Raw genomic sequence first — 21,305 nt, 5'->3', positions numbered from 1 at the left:
CCTAATCCACTGTTGGTGGGAATGTAAACTGGTACTACCACTGTGGAAGACAGTGTGGAGATACCTCGAAAATCTGAATATAGACCTACCACATGATTCAGCCATCCCACTCCTCAGAATTTACTCAAGGGAAATTAAATCAGCAGATGAAAGAGTGATCTGTACACCCGTGTTTATTACAGCTCAATTCACAATAGCAAAGATATAGAATCAGCCCAGATGTCCATCAACTGATCACTGGATAATGAATTTATGGTATATATACACTATGAAATACTACACAGTGGTAAAAAATGAAATCCTGTCTTTTGCAACAAAATTGATGCAATTGGAAACCATTATACTTAGTGAAATAAGCCAATCCCAAAGACAAATACCATATGTTTTACCTGATCTGTGATAACTGATAGTGTACCTCAAAGGTAAAATATGAGTTAAATTGACATTTTGAGATCCTATGACTGTTTACAGCCCTAGTCTCCACTATTGAGGAACAGCAGTTTTTTCTTCATACCATTTGTTGAACTCTTTACCTAAGGTTGGGTTAATATTATGAGTATGAATTGAACTGAAAATAGATCTTTGTAAAAAATAAGGATGGGAATAGGAGAGAGAGGAGGAATAAGGGTGGGAGAATGGGTGGGAGGAAGGGTAGGGTAGAAAGTATTACTATGTTCCTGAATCTGTACATAGGAAATACGTGAAATTTATATACCTTAAATAAAATTTTAAAAAATTTAAGAGAGAAAAAATAACAAGATCAATAAAAGCTGCTTCCCTGAAGAAAAAAAAAAAGACAGAGAAGAGTGAATGAGAGAAGGGGGTGATTTTCCATCCACTGGCTCACTCTCCAAATGCCCACGACAGCCAGGGCCCAGGCCAGGCTAAAGTCAGAAGCTCGGAACTCTATCTGGGTCTCCCAGATGGGTGACAGGAACCAAAGCACTTGAGACATCATCTTCTGCCTCCCATGATGCATTAGCAGGAAGCTGGATCAGAAGCAGAGATGCCAATACTTGAACTGGTATCCCAAATGATGGCTTAATCTGCTGTTACAAAGTCTATCTCAAAATATATTTTAATAAATGAGTGAAGATATTTTCACCTCCATTTCACCATTGAGAAATAGTTTTAGAGAGGATAATAGCTAAGGTTATAATTTCAATCAATACATGACAGAGTTACACAAATAGTGAGATTATCAAACCTCAGCCCTGAGATCCAAATTCCTTTATGGGAAATATTCTTAGCATGTTCATGAATTCATGTTCATGAATTGGGGGTGATTTTCCCAAATTGGGGAGCAGAAATGGAAGATGATGAATCAAAATGAGTGTGGATGACAGACACAGGATGAGCTACCCATACTCATACTATTTCCAACTACTTACCTTGTAGGGCTTCCTCTCCTTGCTCTTGACGTTGACGCATTCATGGAAATGCACAGAAATGTAACACGGAAAAGCAGGGCAGATAAGATCACTAAGACTTTGAGGAAAATTTTTTGCTATTGCTGTCATTTTTAATGCTTAAATTTTGAAACCATTTGCAGATAGAACTTTTGTGGAAAAGGGAAGACTATATAAAATGAAACAAAGCAACCTCAGAGAGTATTAAACTGTAACTGCCTAGAGGGATGATTCTGGGCTTTATTCTCCCTTACTAGTTTTTGCCAAGACAAGCCCATAGTAAGTATTAGATAAAGGTTTATTGAATGAATGAATCCTCTGTTTAGAAAATAAATTTCCATTTTGCCTCTAAGAGCAGATTTGGATAATGGTCACCTTCCTGAGGTCACACAATTATATACACCTCTATGAAACAAATACACCTCTCTGCAAAGAGGGAGGGGCTCAGTCACATGAGAGAGAATGTTGTAAACCAGTGGAAAGTTTTAAAAATATAACTCGTAGAATGGAATGTCCTCAACTCCAAGAGGTAAGCCCAGGGCAGAATCTGTCACCTTATTGCTGTGCCAGAATACACACTATTCAGATGTGTACCCCAAACAGCCAAGTCGGCTTGCTTTCTAACCATTAAAAACATCCGAGAAGGAAGCCAAAATGGCCATAATTTACAGACCAGAAAGTTGAATTAGTGAAACCATAAAGCCATCAATAGGCATCTTTAAGAATCCCAAGCTGACATGTATATGTGTATGTGTGTGTGCACTACAATGTGAATGTGTTTCCCAACTTTCTTGAGTTGGAAATTTAATCTTCAAATTCATATATTGATAGTGTTTGGATGGGGGGACCTTTGGAAGGTAACTAGGATTGGCTGAGGTTATCTTGGTGGAACCCCCATGATGAGAGACCTGAGTTGACACACACTTGCTGTATCTGACCATGCCTTCCACCGTGGGATGGCACAACAAAAAGAGCCTCCCCAGAAGCTGGGCTTATGCTAGGCACAGGCTCATAGACTTCCCAGTCTTCAGAACTGTGAATTGAGTACTCATCAACGTCAACTTCCAGGCTTACAAATTACTCAAAAACATTTTGTTGTAGAAATGGAAAACACACTAAGAATGTGTGTGTGTGTGTGTTTACACACATATTTGTAAGAGGGCAGTTAAAAGATAAAGATAAGTTTATTTTGTTACAAAAATTTTGAGGGGCTGGTGCTGTGGTACAGTAGGTTAATCTTCTGCCTGCAGTACCAGCATCCCATATGGGCAACAGTTCTAGTCCCAGCTGCTCCTTTTCCAATCCAGCTCTCTACTATGGCCTGTGGAAACAGTAGAAGATGGCCCAAGCACCTGGGTCCCTGAACCTCCATGGGAGACCCGGAGGAATCTCCTGGCTCCTTGCTTCAAATCAGCCCAGCTCCGGCCATTGCAGCCATTTGGGGAGTGAACCAGCAGATGGAAGACCCCTGACCCCATGCCTCTGCTTCTCTGTAACTCTTTCAAATAAGTAATTAATCTTTAAAAAAATTTTTTTGAAATTCATGTGTGTGATGGGGGTTCTTCAAAAAGTTCATAGAAAATGTGTATTATAAATAAAACCATGTTTGGATTCAAAGATTTCCAACAAAATTACCCTTTAATTTCCATTTTCCATGAACTTTTTTTTTTTTTTGACAGGCAGAGTGGACAGTGAGAGAGAGAGAGAGAGAGAGAGAGAGAGACAGAAAGAAAGGTCTTCCTTTGCCATTGGTTCACCCTCCAATGGCTGCTGCGGCCGGTGCGCTGCGGCCTGCGCACCGTGCTGATCTGAAGGCAGTAGCCAGGTGCTTCTCCTGGTCTCCCATGGGGTGCAGGGCCCAAGCACTTGGGCCATCCTCCACTGCACTCCCAGGCCATAGCAGAGAGCTGGCCCGGAAGAGGGGCAACCAGGATAGAATCCAGCGCCCCAACCGGGACTAGAACCTGGTGTGCCGGCGCCACAAGGCGGAGGATTAGCCTGTTGAGCCACGGTGCCAGCCTATTTTCCATGAACTTTTAAAAATGGTTTATATGAACTTCTTTAACATTTTTTTAAAAATTTATTTATTTATTTGAGGTAGAGTTACAGACAATGAGAGGGAGAGACAGAGAGAAAGGTCTTCTATCTGTTTCCCCAAATGGTCACAACAGCCGGAGCTGTGCCAGTCTGAAGCCAGGAGCCAGGTGCCTCTTCCTGGTCTCCCACGTGGGTGCAGGGGCCCAAGGACTTGGGCCATCTTCTTCTGCTTTCCCAGGCCATGGCAGAGAGCTGGATCAGAAGAGGAGCAGCCAGGGCTAGAACCGGTGCCCATATGGGATGCTGGCACTGCAGGCAGAGGATTAACCTACTGTGCTGTGCCGCCAGCGCCTTCTTTAACATTTTAAAATATTTATTTGTTCACTTATTTGAAAGGCTTTAGAGTGTCAAAGAGAGAAAGAGAGGTATCTTCCATCTGCTGGGTCACTTCTCAAGTGGCCACAACAGCCAAGTCTGAGCCAGTCTGAAGCCAGAAGCTGGAAACTCCAACCTGGTCTCCCACATGGGTGGCGTGGACCAATGTATTTAGATTATCATCCATTGCCTTCTCAGGTGCATTAGCTGGAAGCTGGATTGGAAACAGAGCAGATGAGACTTGACCCAGGACTCTGATATGGTATGCTATCAAAAACAGTAGCTTAACTTGTGCTATTATGCAATCTCAAGCATTTTTAAAAATTGTTTAATTGCTTTGAAATGGTCGTGTGTGTGTGTGGAGAGGGAGACAGGGAGAGAGGGAAAGGGAGAGGAGGAGAGAGGGAGAGAGGGAGTGAGGAAGAGAGAGAGATGGAAAGAGAGAGGAGAGAGGGAAAGAGAGAGAAGCAGAGAGGGAGAGGGGGAGAGGGGAAGAGGGGGAGAGGGAGAGAGGGAGAGAGAGAGAGAGAGATAGAGAGAGGGAGAGGGAGAGAGGGGGAAGAGGGGGAGAGGGAGAGAGGGAGAGAGGGGGAAGAGGGAGAGAGGGAGTGAGGGAGTGATGAGAGGGAGAGAGGGGGAGAGGGAGAGAGGGGGAGAGAGAGTGATGAGAGGGAGAGAGGGAGACAGGGAGAGGAAGAGAGGGAGAGAGGGAGAGAGGGAGAGGGACAAATGGGCAAACTTGGGAGGATGGCCCAAGTGCTTGGGCCCTGCACCCCATGGGAGACCAGGAGAAGCACCAGTTCCTGGATTCAGCCTGGCCTAACCCTAGCTATAGCAGGCAGTTAGGGACTGCAAAGCTGTCCATGTTAGTCCTGCCCCTAGTCACTCACCACAGCTGCCCATTTGTCTGCTAGATCAAGCCTAGGTTCCTGCCTGCCATTATCTGGCTCAGTCTATTTCTCCCATTTAATCTCTTGTTTTTTCCCTATTCATACCCTATACTATATTGTAGTTGCCCAAAATTCTCTCTACTTTCCCCTTTGTCCATGCTAGTTCCTCTGCCTATAACACCTTTCTGAAGAACCTCAATTACATGCCTCCTTGTTGTTCTGCAGAGTTCCAGGCAAATCCGTCTACCTATCCCTTCAGTCACTCCCCCACACTGGCAAATCCCTGTCCTGTAACCTTGGGTTTTCTTGTCTGATACCCAGTCTAGCTCTGAGCTCTGTATTGAGCCTCTTCAGCTTTGCGTCTTCAGAGCTAGTTCACAGTTTGGCAAATCTTTCAGTTAACAACTGATGAAAGAATAACTAGGGAATGGACTGGACAGGAGAATAATGACTTACTGGTTTAACAATAATTTACGCCACACCACTGAAATAAAAAGCAGTTACAACAGAAGGCTGGTATTCAGGAATGTTAATGGCACACAAAATTAAAAGCCACATAGAAGGGTGAAAAAGGAAATCCTCCAAACACAAAGTATATTTGTCACAATGGAAAATATTACATTTTACCCTAAGTTTACTGACAGAAAAGCAAGAAAATTGCAAGCATTATTAGTTTTCTTACACTCTGGACTTTGGTCATCTTGAGAATTTTTGTACGAAGAGGAGAGAATGGTTCTTACAAGGTTTGTCACAGTTATTCGGGTTTCTATTCTATATATCAGTTCTATTCATCAATAATCAAATCAACTGGAAGAGAAAGGGGAGGACACTCAAAAAATCAATACCTAATTTTTATGCCATTTAAGAGATTTGCCTTCCTCCCCATTTGTTGCTAACTGAAATTGACAGGCTGAGAGAGAGTTAAATCAACAAATTAATCACTCAAGCTTTAAACCAATCACCTTCCTCGTGAAGGAATGCTCAGGAAGAAGATGGCTCTCTGACAAGGCACAGCATGCAAGTGGAGAGATTTGATGACTCTTTTTAAATACCTTTAAGTCAAAGATAGATGAGTATGAACGTCTTCCATTTTGAAGAAGAAAATAAGTGATGATGTAGTTCATCAAAAAAATGTTTCCATACAATAGGTTCATTCTTGAGAAGAATTTCAAAGCAAGATCAATGATCAGTCTAGGAGAAAATGCCTTACATCTTGTGAAACTGGAATGACTTTACAAAAAGAAAACAATTAGAGGGCAGGCACTGGGGAGCAGCAAGCTGTTGCTTGGGATACCTGCATCCAATATTGGAGTTCCTAATGCTCATTTGAGGAGTGAACCAGTGGATAGGAAGACTGTGTGTATGTGTGTGTGTTCCTTTCAAATAAATATTTAAAAAAAAATTAATTAACAGTCCTAGAACCTAAGTTGAAATCTCTTTTCCTTTACGTCATAGGTGAACACTGTAGCCAAGACTATGGGGACTCCCTGCAGAGCAGATGGCTTCGAGTTTTATAAATTGGTCAAGCGTGGGGACACGATCAATGCACTGATGATTCAACCATTAAAATGCACTTGAAAGACTTCCATAAGGGGTACATGCATGAACGTATGAGAATTCTTTAGAGCTGGTGTTGTGACATAGCAGGTAAAGCCACGGCCTGTAGTGCCAGCATCTCATATGAGCTCCAGTTCAAGCCCTGGCTGTTTCACTTCTCATCCAGCTTCCTGCCAATAATTCTGGGAAAGCAGCTGAAGATGGGCGAAGTCCTTGGGCCCCTGTACCCACACAGGAGACCAGGAAGAAGCTCCAGGCTCCTAGCTTCAGATTGGCCCAGCTCTGGCTATTGCAGCCATTTGGGGAGTGAACCAGTGGATAGAAGCTCTTGCTCTCTCTCTCCCCCCTTGTAACTCTGCCTTTAAAATATATAAATCTTAAAAAACAGAATTCTTCAATCTGTAATTCAACCTGTGAATTATTTTGAGACTAACAAAGCTCTCCATACCACCATAGGAGAATCCCATAATCTCAGGGAAATACTTTTTGGACTTGACTACTAAGTACATGAGGAAATAATGCATTCATTGAATGCAAAGCTGAAGCAGGAAGAATAAACAGTTTCCTTCTTATACAAGAATTTTTCACAAACTTGATTATGTAAAAGAAACTACAAATTTATATTTGGTGTGGGTTTGTGGAATCAGAAGACAGGTTTCAGTGCCAACAAGTTGTCTTCATCAAAGCAAATTTGATTGAGTTCATGAGTGCTTCTTCTTAGTTTTTATCTAGAGAGATTTGCACTTTATTTGCATATTTCCAAAGCACAGAGCTTTAGAACACCCTCTACTCTTTTCTATTGATAACCTCTCATATAATCCAATAGGGAACCACACCTCACTTCCCAGATATCAATATCAACACAGAAAGTCTGAGGAGAATCACTCGGGAAACAATGCATTCTGTGTTCTTAGTCCTTTGCACACCATCCAGCCTTGGAAATACTGGCCACAAGGGCAGATCAGCCAAATGTCAGGGTTGAAGATGATGTGTGGGTTTAGATGGGCCAATGCAAGGAAAAGCACAACTTTAAGTTCTTTGCCTCAGAATCTGTGGAAAACTCTACAGAGTTTCCTATAATTCATCACAAGAATTGACTGAAGGGGCCAGCACAGTGGTGTAATGGGGAAAGCCACCGTCTGCCCTGCAGGCATCCCATATTGGTGCTGATTCAAGACCCAGCTGTTCCACTTCCAATCCAACTCCCTGCTAATAGCCTGCAAAGCAGAAGAGGATAGCCCTAGTGCTCAGGCCCCTGCACCCATGTTTGAGACCTGGAAGAAACTCCTGGCTCCTAGCTTTGGATTGGCCCAGCTCCAGCCATTGTAGCCATTTGGGGAGTGAATCACTGGATACAAGATCTCTTTCTCTCCCTCTCTCTGCAAGTCTACCTTTCAGATAAATCTATCAATCTTTAAAAAAAAAATAATTGCCTGAGCACATGTTAACTCTGTAGCTTTCTAGGCACAGTACTGGGAGTCTGGAATCTATATTCATGATGAGAGAAACAGAACTCTGACAGTGAAACATGTCAGAAGATTGCTGCTAGGACAGTCACCCCCAAACATGGCTGCATAATAGAATAACTGGAGGAAATTCAGCAATAGGGATTGAGTAAAGATACTTGGCAGTAGGAACCTGGACTTTATTTTTCACACTCCCATTCTGTTTGCACACTAGAATAATCTAGGGAGCATTTAAAAATACCAGTATCCAAGACCCCATGCATAACAACTGAAGCAGGACTTCTAGAATAGTAGCTTGTAAAAACTCCTTAGATGATTCTGATGAAACTGGCCCACAGCTCAGCCTATAAGAAACCTCTGAGTTAGGTGATTTAAGATGAAGCTGCGGTCATCAGTTTTTAATCTTTATTCAACAAGCCAGAGCAGTAAGGAGCAACTGGGTACCAACTTTGTGGCAGGCACTGCTGGGCTTTGTCTTTGTTCAGTCCACACCCCACACTGCTTCCTGTGCAAACTTTTAACTATGAACTATTTATTAAGGCCTATCCTTTAAAAATCTTGTAAAACTCAGGTCAAATTAAGAAGTTTCCCATCAGTAATGGGAATCAAAAGGCTGGGAGCCCAGAACAGCTATTCTGTCTGTCTACCAGTTAAGGATTTCCATACAGCTTCAAAGAAGTTAACCACATGCTGATATTGTTGCACAGGAGTGAAGAGACTCCATCCTCAGCAAAAACGAAAGGAAACATTCTAGACACAGCAGCTTCATTTTCACAAGCTTCTCTGCATTGTGGTTGGCACATGATAGGCACTCAATAAATATCTGTTCAATGACTGAATTTCTATAACCATGGCTAACATCATAAATGATCTTTGAAGATGTCTGTGAATTTTTCTCCAATTTATGAAGAAATCACTTCCATACACATCATCACAATGAAAAATTTCACAAACAACTGAAACAAGTAGCAAATTGCATCTAGTTAGGGACAAATTACTTCTACTTGGATAGTTAATTAGACTTTACTTAAACTTTCAAAAGGATGGGATTTCAACACTGCCACCTTCTTATATGTAGGGCACAATTATGCCCAAAGATGCCCACATCCTAGTCCCTAGAACTTGGGAATCTATTTTCTTACATAGCAATGTGGCAGATGTGATTAATGATCTTGAGATGGGGAAATTTTTGTAGATCAACTGAGTGTTCCCAAGGTAATTTAGATTTCATTAAAAGATGGAAGGAGGGGACCGGTGTTGTGGTGCAGTAGGTTAAGCTGTCACCTACAATGCTGGCATCAAATATGGGCTGGTTTGAGTCCTGACTACTCCACTTCCTATCCAGCTCCCTGCTAACATGCCTGTGAAGGCAGCAAAGGACGGCCCACATACTTGGACCCCTGCACCCATGCGAGAACCAGGAAGAAGCTCCTGGCTCCTGGCTTTCGCCATTGCAGCCATTGGGGAGTGAACCAGTGGCTCAGAGATCTCTCTCTCTCTCCCCCCCCCACCACCCCATAACTCTGCCTTTCAAATAATTAAAATAAATCTTTTTTTAAACAAAATGATGGAAGGATGAGGTAGGTCAGAGTCAGAGAATAGAAGACACTCTGTTGGTGGCTTTGGGGATAGAGGAAGGGGCCATAAGTTAAAGAATACAAGTAAACTCTAAAAGCTGGAAAATATAGGGAAATGAATTCTCTCCTAGAGCCTCTGAAAGCATGCAGCCCTGCTGACACTTTGATTTTAGTCCAGTGAGACTCATTTCAGACTTGCGGTCTCCAGAGCTGTGGGATGATAAATTTATGCCGTATTAAGCCATTGAGTTTGTGGTAACTTGTTATAACGGCAATGGGAAACTAATACATCACACAATATTTAAGAGAAAAAGAACACAAAGAATTACAATGATTAAGGCAGCATATCTTTGCATTTCAAAGTAGCAAAGGACTACATTTGCATCTTCTACAAAGTAATGTTGCTGAGAGCCTTCCTTCAAACTCTGCTGTGGCTTTTAAGAGTACAATGCTGAAATAAGAGTTAACTGAGATGCTTGTTATAAAAATCAAAAGACCACAACAGTCATTTCTATGTGGTGCAAGTCTGCCTTTAAAAAAAAAGTGTTATCATTCTAAGGCCTACTGTGTGGTAAATGAGTGGACTTTCTGGCTGACCAAGATCACTGCCTGGGCTTCCTTCAGGTGAAAAGGCCACCATTTTTGAGAGGATACTTCCTACCCAAATATCGCTCACCAAAGCAGTAAGTCACAGTCATGCAGAGAAGACAGTGACGAGGGATAATAAGCTCCATCCCCCGCCCCTCTCCAGAGAATGAATGAAGTCTTGTTCAAGACCATGCTCTCATGCTGTCCTCCCTGTGACCCATGGCAATCATTCACGACACAGCTGTATGGTATTGGGACGTCTGTTGCCGAGCAATGGGGCAAACCAATGTGCTCACAAGGAGATCCAGCCTATGGCACAAGCTTCAACAATGTGACCTCCAGCAACTGAGCTCCATGAAGTGGAAATACGTTCAACTCTGTTTTATGAGACCTAACTCTGAGTCCAGAAAGGGTTTGGGAAAAGTGTGGTGTTTTACTCTTGGCTCTCTTTCCTTCCCCTCAGATGAAAATACCTTTAACGGAGCCACAGTCAGTTACATAGCCAATGACTGCACCAGCACATGCATGCGAGGAAGGATAGTGATCATGGCTGTTAGTGTAGTGGGTCACATCACAACAAGCTGGCAATTAGACTAAACACAACTTGGGGCTCAATGACAAACTACACCAGGGTAGGGTAATCCTATCTGTATTCTCCCCCAGCAAAAGAGAGTGGAATGCTCTCATAAGACTCTAAGAGCATAATAAAAATAACTACCATTTATGGAGCACTTTACTACGGGCCAGGCACAATGTGCTAAGTGTATTACAAACACCTAATCTTTACAATCACATTGAAACAGAGATCCTTTGTTAATCTCATCTCACAGATAAGAGAATACTTGTCCAGGAAAGTATACTGTCCAAGTTTACTGCTAGGAATGGCAGGCCTGGCATTCAGAAGCAAACCTTTGTAACTCCACAATGCTTGTGGCTTTTTGTCACTATATTACCCTTAATATAGAATAAGGGATATAATATCGAGAAAAGAGGCAGCAGAGAATAGCACTGATGTAGCAACTCACTTGAAAGCCAAGGAAGAGATTTATTTACAGCCATGAACTCACTGGTCAACGTGTTTTTGAGTATTTGTTCTATGCCACGAATTGTGCTCATGCAACTGGGAACCACTAAAATATGAAAGGATATCAGATAGCAGAGCAGCAAATTAAAGAACATTCTCTAGCAACAAGAACCTGTCAACCACCAGGAAACAGTAGCAGCAGAGTGACTCAGAAGGTGACAATTTAGAAGCAGCAGCTCAAAGGTGCCAGATGTGAAGAAAAACACCACAACCTCAACACGCAGTAAGTTAAGGAACAGGGACCTCCTTGCATATAGGACTCATTTTTAGCACGGGCTTATTTCTATATTGAAATGACAGGTGACCAAAGGTGCAGAGGTAGGAAGGTTAGAGATGGCCCAGAGACTAACGTCCACCACCAAAGCTCTCCACCAAAACTGAAAAAACCTTTATACTCTAGATTCTGAGGTCCACCCTTACTGTGAAGATGTTCAATTGTGGGGCTCAGAACACAATACCCAAAATAAGGCACCTTGTATTTTAAACTGAATGGAATTGAGAATGCTGCAGAAGCAGAAAGAGCACTCACGACTTTTCTTAGCCTTTCTCCCCGAAGCAAGATCATTAAAGAAAATTTCTCTGATCTACATTTCCAGGAAGTAGAGATCAAGATCCTGCTTCCAGAGATGTGCTACCATACAGCTGGAGGCCAAGAAGAGTCTGAACAAACAGCCCTTGCTAAGTTTCCCATCTAGGTCAGACACCTTGTTTATCCAAATTTACTTCTACATGACCAGCCATTCTTAATACAAACATAAAAATACAACCACCCCCAGGTATTCAGGCCTTTATTTCTGAAGCTTCCCATGTCATGTAAAACTTTGGTTAAACAAGTGTATTATGCTTCTCTCTTGCTAATCTGTTTTTGTTATAGGGATGTCAGCCATGAGCCTTGCCATGGGCAAGGAAGATACCTTTTCTTTCTTACAGCAGCCCAACCAAACACCTTTTATCCTATACATGCCAAAGTGACAGACAAATGAGACTATAGCTTCAGTTCAGTATGGCCCAAAGGGTGTTCCTTGGAACTAGGGTGATAATGTGTCTTGATTTGTCAAAGAAAGCACCAGTTTACTCGTGCTGTCCTTGGATGATTAATGGTGTTCTTCACTTTTATTATCAAAAATGTTCCAGTTTAGAGAATATGTTAAATGACCACCTAACCCCAAAAAACTGCTTCTGAGCTACTAGTAGCTATGCTGTTCTTCACTGAACCTCTAAACTACCCCCAAACTACACTGAAAACCTTAAAGAATGAAGTATAAAAGCCATTTTGACCAAAGAATTTTCTAGCAAAACGTCTATTATTTTGTGTAACTATTATTGTGCCATCTACAATCTAGGTAATAGCATATTGGAGTTAGACAAGTTGGGTGACTAAAACATCTGGCCTTGCAGAGACAATATATTACTATGCCATGAATTTCCAAGAGGGTCATATACTAGCAATTTTTTCAGGCTTAATTGAACACAAAACTTTTTTTTTCATAAAACATCAAAAACCATCATGTTTCATAAAACATCACAAAAGGCTCCCACCCTTTCCTCCAACAGACACAGGTGCCTCATATGTCTTGGAACTGTTCCAGGACCTGGAGAGTCTGCAGTGAATGAAACAAAATCTTTGCCTTCAAGCAGCTTCCAGACCAGAGCGAAAGACAAATAATAAACCTGTAAACAAATAAATGTTATAGTCTGGAAAACAATGAGCTATACACCCCCGGGGCCAAGTGAGGGATTGTCAAAACAAAAAACACATCTAGCGATTTGGAAAGCTATTCATGAAGCAACCTGTCTTCAGACATGAGCTGGCAAAGATTCATGTCTGCCAAAAGCCAGTGCAGAGTTTTGTTTCCTGAAGGATCTCTTCTATCTCTCCCATCTGAGTGTGCTTCATATGGCATTATTACGGATGGAGTGTTGGGGGAGTCTCTCTTCCTTTGGCTTTTGTGGAGAGCATTCATCACATGCCTTTAAGACGATTTCCTGTCCTATCTAAGATGGAGGTGTTCTTGGCAACCCCATTACACTCAAAAGGGATGTTTATGGGTGCCAGCGCCCAGGGAATACATTAGAACAAATAGAGATTTTTTGACATCCTATGCCACACATCTGCACCCTAGGGTGGAATGAGGGACAAGGAAGTACTTACACACACACACACACTCCTGCCCTTTGATTGATCCTTGCAGAATAGAGATTCCCATTTAAATGAGTAAGGAAAGTTAAAACATTCCCTCCCTGAACAAAGCAAAAGGAAAGCCTCTTTATTTTGCAAGGACTATAGATGCCACGGGCTGAGCTTGTCCCAAAGCTTCCCTCCACTGCTCAAAAGCAAAGCCATCTTGCTGTGTTTAGCACTGCTCAGCAGACCACCCACTCAGACGCGGAGACACAAACCACATGTGTGAGGAATGCTGTTCAGCTAGGAAATCAGTATCCGTATCTCAACCTTATTACTTGCACAGACGGCTCTTTTAGTGCGACTCATTTGTTTTATCTTTTCAATAGCTTTGATTATTTTCTTTTAATGGCTTGGATTTATCCTTTTCTACTCTTTTGAAACTTCAGAACTCTGTGGTGGGGGCTGCATGTGCTTGGAGACATGATTATGAGGGGAAAATGAGCAAATAGCTTTCCCTTTACTCACCAACTATCTCCCTACTCCTCATGGTGACCTATTCTGCGCAGAATGCCCCAGGGCCACAATAGCACCAGAGTTACTATGCAGCAGGGTCAGGAGCCTTCCCATTCAGGTGGGAGATTATTTTTGCTGTTATTCAACAGCCATCTAGTCCAGTTACAAGTACTGGAGTGTCTTCCAGCTTGTGACATGTATTTCTCTCACTAGATCCAGGGGACCATGTTGGTTACCCTACTTTAATTAAGGGGAAATTAGGAGCAAGAGTACAAGCTGAGAGCCAAGGGGAATTTTAACAACCTCTGGAAAAGGCTAGAAATGCCTCTGAAGAGGACCACATAAACAGAAGGGTGTGGATACTATTACCTGGCAGAGGAAGCAGAAGCATGGAAATGTGCTCTGTATTTTCTATTTGGGTGGTATCCTAGGCAAGGAAACCAATAAAATACGCTTAGTTGCTCCATTGATCAGAACAAAAACAAAAACAAAACAAGGCCACCAGTTTTGGACACTATGTCCCAGGATCACCAACCAGAGCAGTCTGGGCATCAGGCCTTGGTTGATTTGTCATTCCTCTCGAGGTGGAGACAAAAACTCTAAAAGACGTAGAGAAAATGTTTTCAGGAAAACTATATGGTGTGGGCCACTCCTCGGACAGTGTGCTTGGGGACAGCATCCCAAGTTGTTTTCAGAAACTGCAACGCTGGTCTGTTCACACTCCCCAGGCTGCAGTAGATGCAAGGCCACTATCTCAAATAAACAAGTGAATGTCTATGCTGACACAAGGCAACAGATTCATCTAATTCAAATGTGGCCATTAGAAAATTTTACTGTAACCTAGCCTGTCTAGGACTGATGCTTCCACACCTAAAATCGGTTTCTAGTTGGTAAGAGACAAGGATGTTCATGATAATCCACTAAATGGCTTGTCACCTTGAAGGCAGAGAAGCTCAGTTTCTCAAATCTGATATGTCTTTTTCACTATTCAGGAGAACATCACACCCAATTCTCTGGTTAATGGCCAAATTGAATGTATTTTATTCTCTTCACTGTGGTTTTGCTCCTTCCTGTCTAATCAAGGTACAATTTCTTGATGTTAAAGTAAATGCAAGGTTGTGTAAGACTGACCCTGTCTGACTATGACAGATTATTTAGTTCATGAACAAATCTTCCAAAGGAACAGGGGAAAAAAAAAAGAAATCATGCATCAATGACCCCCTTTATTCCAAGAATGTACCTCACCATTTTGTGTCTAGTCTATACAGCTCAAATAACATGTTGGTTGCAGGACATAGCAAATGGTGCTAGACACTGGGAATTCAAAGATGAGGCATGGACTCTATCCCCAGCTGCTCTGGGGTGCACTGTTGTCTTTCTATTCAATCTTCGTTAGAAACACCATCAACTCTTTTTTATTATTATTTTTGACAGGCAGAGTGGACAGTGAGAGAGAGAGAGAGAGAAAGGTCTTCCTTTTGCTGTTGGTTCACCCTCCAATGGCCGCTGCAGCCGGCGCGCTGTGGCCAGCACACCGCGCTGATCCAAAGCCAGGAGCCAGGTGCTTCTCCTGGTCTCCCATGCGGGTGCAGGGCCCAAGCACTTGGGCCATCCTCCACTGCACTCCCGGGCCACAGCAGAGAGCTGGCCTGGAAGAGGGGCAACTGGGACAGAATCCGGCGTCCCAACCAGGACTAGAACCCGATGTGCCAGCACCGCAGGCGGAGGATTAGCCTATTGAGCCGTGGCGCCGGCCAAAACACCATCAACTCTTAAGGAAAAGCCTAGAGGTTCATTTCTCCTGTATGTGAAGTAAAGCCAAACTTTGTTTAAACAACTCTTAAATCAGTAATATACACTGTAAAGAAAACAGAGCCACAACAGATTAGAAATGAATTTAAGTAAAACACCTATTTCTGTTGATCTGTAGTTACATTTCAACATACGTTGTAGAGATTGGAAATACATCTTATGTATGCCTTGTAATTCACATGAAAGCATGTACACACACATACACAGTTATCTTTCAACATAACTACACATACACACTCCATTGAAAAGATATTGACAGATTTATAAAACGTATTGGCCTTGCACTGTTAATCTCAAGAATACATTTTTACTTAATTTATTTTTGCACTGCATGGTAGCTCTGGCCACCGTTAAGGATCTGTCAGCATTTCCATCATAACTCTATTTTCAGAGTACTGGAGCACAAGTGCCAAAATACATATTTACAGTTTACAGACAGTGGTGCCTTTGTCTTCCTTTTAAATTTACTTCTTCTTCGATGCATCTTTACAAGGAATATTCAGGGATGGCAGAACCTACATAATGAAAATCATCATATAAAACAAAAGAGATCACAAATGTAGACATCCGGCCCAAGACTGAACTCAATGGTGAAAATCAACTTCTTAACATTCACTGCAGCTGTAGTAGTCTCTATATCATAGTCATGGCTTTAGAGTAACAGTCCACACCAAGATCACTCTGATAATATATATATATATATAAATATATATGCACACATATGCATATATATAGAGGAGCAAACACAGCATTAGTACACACAATGCTAAAGGTTGGAAGTAACAAGCGCATGGCAAATCACTCCAGAGCTGATCACTTCCACAGTGAGAAAAATGAACACAAGCCACCAAACACAGACACTGACCATTCCCAACACTGAACATCCAATTCCATTAAGCAGGTAGAGTAAAAACATTTTAAGAGTAAAGTCTTCCTTAAACAGTTATGTTAAGTACATTTGTGGGGCATGAAATGGTTAAGTGGGTCTTTTTTTTTTTTAAGATTAGATAGGTATATAAATGGTATCAGCAAAAACCTTTTTTTTGGTGGAAGAAACATTTTACTGCAAGAAAACCAATTTCATTGGCTCTTTCTACAGAAGGATGATTATTCAGATGAAAGAGATTTGCTTATCAACTTAAAAATGTTCAGGATACTCTGACAAGATTTTTTCTCTAAAGCTTTTTCTCCCGATCTGTAGGTTTTTATGTTCTTCCTTACCGTGACACAATGAGCAAGCACATCTAGACACACCTATTTATCAATGAAATGATAGAGGGGAGGACTGCATTGCAGAGATGAAATAACTGTGAACCTTTTTTTGCTAACACATCTGTCATATTCTTAGATCGAAGGACCCCTTCTCATATACCTCCCGCTGCAAACCAGAGGCAGAAGCTAATTTACAAGGAGGGAAAGAAGTTCTGTACATACAATCCCCTCCGTCCCCAAATTACTGGGGAAAAATTTAAGAAAGTTTATCATACTCCGGTTCAAATAATATTCACATTCACCCAATTTTATTTGAAACATTTATACACACACACACACACACAAAGGAAATTAAGCCCTGCCACTTTCCCCTTGTGCTTAAAAAAAATCAAAGCCACTGTTAGGTTATGTGTGTGTCAAGGTATTCCTTAGTGTACATAGATGTGGCATAGTTGAATGTGTTACTTTAAGAGAGGTATTACAAATCATTGAGATCAATTGAAAGGGGATTTACTATTTCTGTATTTAAAAAAAAATTAGATGATGAGAGTAAGAGTACCACTTCAGAAAAAAATCAATGACATGATTGTTACTTGATCAGAATTTTGTGAAAATTGTCTCAATGAGTAGTAAATTGGAAAATTCTTCTGAATTTTGTTATCAATTTACAAACTAACATTTTATGATTTTCTGAAGATATCTGCTTTCCTACTTAGTTTTCAGACCTAAAGTTTTTCACTAAAATAGCTGCCATTAATATTTTCTCCCACCCCCCAACTTTTGGTCATTTCTTATCTGACCTTAGTTCCTTGTTAGTAACTGATGAAAAAATTATAATTTTTGCCAAAAAATTTAGTTATAAAAATAAAAATGACTCAAACTACATGTGTAAGTTCTTAGTTTAAACTACACAGATACATTAGTTAAACCACATAAATTTCTGGTTTAATTAAAATATGTGGGTAAGCAGTAAGAAATTTAAAAAGATTTTTGAATTTTGCAAATATTTCCATATAAGTATTGCCCTCCCTTTTCCCCTAAAGTTAAAAACAAAATACAACCAAACCATACAATTCATCAGTCATTTGGATAGTTAACTAAAGTCCAAAATGACTCAGAAAGTATCTCTGTGATTATACATTGAGAAGTGGATGACACAACAAATGCTTCAAGTACAGTTCATGTCAATCATCATTAAGAACCCTAACATTCTTGAAAAAGTACACTTGTCCTCTGAGAGGACGCTTCAGAAAACCAATTTACAAGAATGGCTGTTATTAGAATTGTTTTAAAGGAAAAAATAGTTTCTTTGGATAGACAGAAACAATGTTAGAAAAATCCCCTTTTTAAAATGCAGAAATAACTCCATTATCAATCTGCATTTACATTACTGCCCAAAAGAATGGGTCCAGAAAGCCCATATTCTGTACAGACATTAGTTAATCTCTGTATGACAAGACAGCATATGGCATGAGAACAAGCAAGGGAGACATTGGGCTGTGAACACACAGAGAGACTTTCTTAAGGCTGAGCCAGTGATGAACTTTTGGATCCAGAAGTATTTCTTCATTTCTTTTCTTTTCGGCTGAGTTTTGAGTAAAAAGTTGGAAGCTGTTCTCCCTTTTCATTTCTCCATTTACGGAGATGACAGAATAATGACACCAAAAGCACTTTGGCTTTTTTTTTTTTTCTTTTAAAAATAATTTGCTTTCTTTTGCATGCCACAGGACAGATTTTTAGTTTCAAAACAAGGGTACAACAAGAGCAAAAAATACTCCCCCTCCCCAACCATCTTTACTTTCACCACACAGGGGATTCTTCTGGAACATTAGTGAGTAACTAAACAGATATTGAACCATGAATCTACAAGTTAATACATAATCTGTTCTGGTAGAATAGCCAAGATTACCCCCCCCCCAAAAAAAAAGATTTCAATTTTTCAAATATAAAAGAGTCTAAGAGGATCATATATGAACAAACAAAAATCACTTATTCCAAGTTTTATGGTAAAGATGAGTAACACACTGGCAGCTAAAGAAAGTTGAATCTCTTACTAATAAATAGATCCAAATCAAGAATTTCTACAACATTTGTTTAGAAAACAGAACCAGAATTCTCTTCTTTTTAAAAATGATGATCCTGCAGAATGCCTATACTTCCACATTTATCTAATCTTATGATAGGAAAACAGACACAAGAATGTTGATGACAGCTCAATAATGCTGGATTCAGGACGTTTACAGGTACATTTTCATTTAAAAGTCCTACAGGCTTATTGACTAAGGCTAGACAGCAATTCATATGATCCTATTTGGTGCATTTTCTACCATTGTCCGGAATCATTACATGGATACAGCCAAGGACTCGGTCCCAACTTTCAGGAAAAAGACCACAGAGAAGAAAACCAAGGTGGCTATTTGGTCCCTCCCCCATCACCCTACCCCCACCCCCAGTTGATAATTTGTGTCCTGGAACTGGAAAAACAAAAGGTGGAAATTAGAGGCTGCAACAAATTAAAGACTTGGAAGAAGTTGGTGGAAAGTGGCACGGTACACGAGTAAGGTCACTGGGCTTGGGATGGCAAGGGTGCTGCATTGAAAGAGCATCCACGGGACCAAGTACTTTTAATGTCTGGTGGTGTCATTCCCTCAACGACTTTAGAATATCTGTATGCGATAATAAATAGATCAGTTATGTAATAAGGCAGTGTGTTGAATATGCATTCGTCCTGTGGAATGAACCACCACAGAGAGAGATACATGATACCATACACATTCTTTAAGTTTTCTTGTGTTGTGTTTGATTTGTTTGTTTTCAAGGCTATCCAGGCTAACTCTTCCCCGGGGATTTCCTTGGAGAGAAGAGTGGTCCGCTGAGGCTGGTTTGCTTAACCTCTCCTTTATCAAGAGATGATGACTGGCTTTTAAAGAAAAATAAAGCTGAAGGTTGTTTGATTTTTATTGTTTCCCTTTTGGTTGCATCATTCTGAGTGTTTTCATATAAACAACAACAACAAAAAAAATCACAACCAAAAAAAAAAAAAACCCAAAAATAAGAGTTTTTGATGCGTCCAGTTGTTGTATCCTCAGGATGTTCCAGATGTTTCCAGGTAACTCTGTAGTTTACGGACTGTGGTTTTGTCCAGCGAACAAAGATCAAAATCAAATGTTGTGTTTGTGATATGAAAGTGTCCAGTTTCTTCTATGAGGTTCACAATCTAGAGGAATAAAGAAGAGAAAGCGTGGGCAACAGGCAGCAGACATCCAAAAGCAAAGAGAGAGATGGAGGGGGTCAAATACAGAACCAAGAGTCAAAGGTTCTTCCTTATGACAAGAAAGTCCTACACCAAAAATAGCACCAAAATATCTCACAGCCAATTTGGTAAGTCAAGCCAAAACTTCAATAAGAACAGATTACCTGTTCTCACTTTTCATATCCTTTAAAGTGATGCCTGCTCTCAAGTCATCAACAGAATATTTTACTATGGCTAGGTGGTTAAGGTGAGACAAAATCTCAAGACACTTGTAACAATTAGTTACTGATTCAATAGAAAGTGACTATACTTAATTAACACGAGAAAAATTCTTTTTAGCAAAACTAAATACACATCAATATATATGTACATATCCATAATGATCATTTTTTCTGATTATATGATTTTTGAAAATTTATAAAATACAGGAATTCACAAAGAAGAAAATAGAAACCATTCACACTCTCACCCCCTGAAGACAATGGGCAGTGATTAAAAAGGGCTCAAGGGAGCCTGCTGGGGTACAGGACCCATTTGGTTATTTGATTTGGGTGCTGGTTATTAGACGCATTCACTTTGTAAAAATTCATTTAGTTGTATGCTTTGCTATGCTTCCACACACATGAATAAAGCATATATTTATTATATCTTTGTTGACTGAGAATCTGGGGGCAATAAATATTATCTAGGGAAAAAAAAAGATATCCTTGTTTCTCCACTTGGGATGGTTACACCTCATTTCTTATTTTGTTCACTCCAACTTTCCAAAAAAATCATGAAATGACATGGTGACAGCATACTGTTCTCTCGTCTAGGTCAGGAGGACACTTCTGAAGTTTCAATGTTAAAATGATGTTGGTTAATGGTTTGGGAGAGTCTTTCATCATGTAAAGTGTCTTTCTGCTCTTACTTCATTAGTAATTTTGTCAGAATTGGATGCAGTGCCTAGAAAGTACAGACTTTAAGGAGGTTTGGTGTGAGTATGTAAGAGGAATAGGGATTGGTTTTAGCAAGCCTTGTGACAGAGAGAGAAAATCAGCATCAGGACGATAGAAAAAACATTTTCACAGAGTGGATGCTTGGCAAACTTCCACTTATTTTTAATTCTGTTACTAACTTTCTATCAGTTGCTTCTTATTCTTTGTAGTTCAATCATCTTTAAAAAGAGAATCATTTTAATTATTTAGCCTAAATTACCAAATGCCAGGTTCAAAAATAGCAGAACTGAAACTTTTAACCTTCTCTTCTTATAATTAGCTTTCTTGAAAAATTTTGTGAACTACTCCCTGTGGATCAGTGGCTCTTAATATAAAATGTACACCCCACTCTTGATGTAATTTTTTTTTACTTCTATAGAAGCACAAAAGACTATTAAGCCTCAATACAATTAAATGTGCAACTCCAGAT

At 40.5% G+C, this 21,305-nt stretch overlaps 1 protein-coding gene across 3 annotated transcripts in view; it reads right to left on the bottom strand.

Annotated features, from left to right (window-relative positions):
* Positions 1 to 15,513: 15,513 nt before the first annotated feature.
* MLLT3 (MLLT3 super elongation complex subunit) overlaps positions 15,514 to 21,305 on the bottom strand; it is a 398,946-nt gene continuing 393,154 nt past the window's right edge. For all 3 annotated transcript variants that reach the window (XM_062208143.1, XM_062208142.1, XM_062208141.1), the window contains one exon: positions 15,514 to 19,862. In XM_062208143.1, coding sequence (XP_062064127.1) covers positions 19,731 to 19,862 — 132 coding nt within the window. In that variant the 3' untranslated portion in view covers positions 15,514 to 19,730. The remainder of the gene's footprint in view (positions 19,863 to 21,305) is intronic.

Source organism: Lepus europaeus, chromosome 12 (assembly GCF_033115175.1).
Source record: "Lepus europaeus isolate LE1 chromosome 12, mLepTim1.pri, whole genome shotgun sequence".
NCBI lineage: Eukaryota > Metazoa > Chordata > Mammalia > Lagomorpha > Leporidae > Lepus > Lepus europaeus.
The sequence above is the reverse complement of the archived record's forward strand: the minus strand, read 5'-3'. Positions and strand labels throughout refer to the sequence as shown.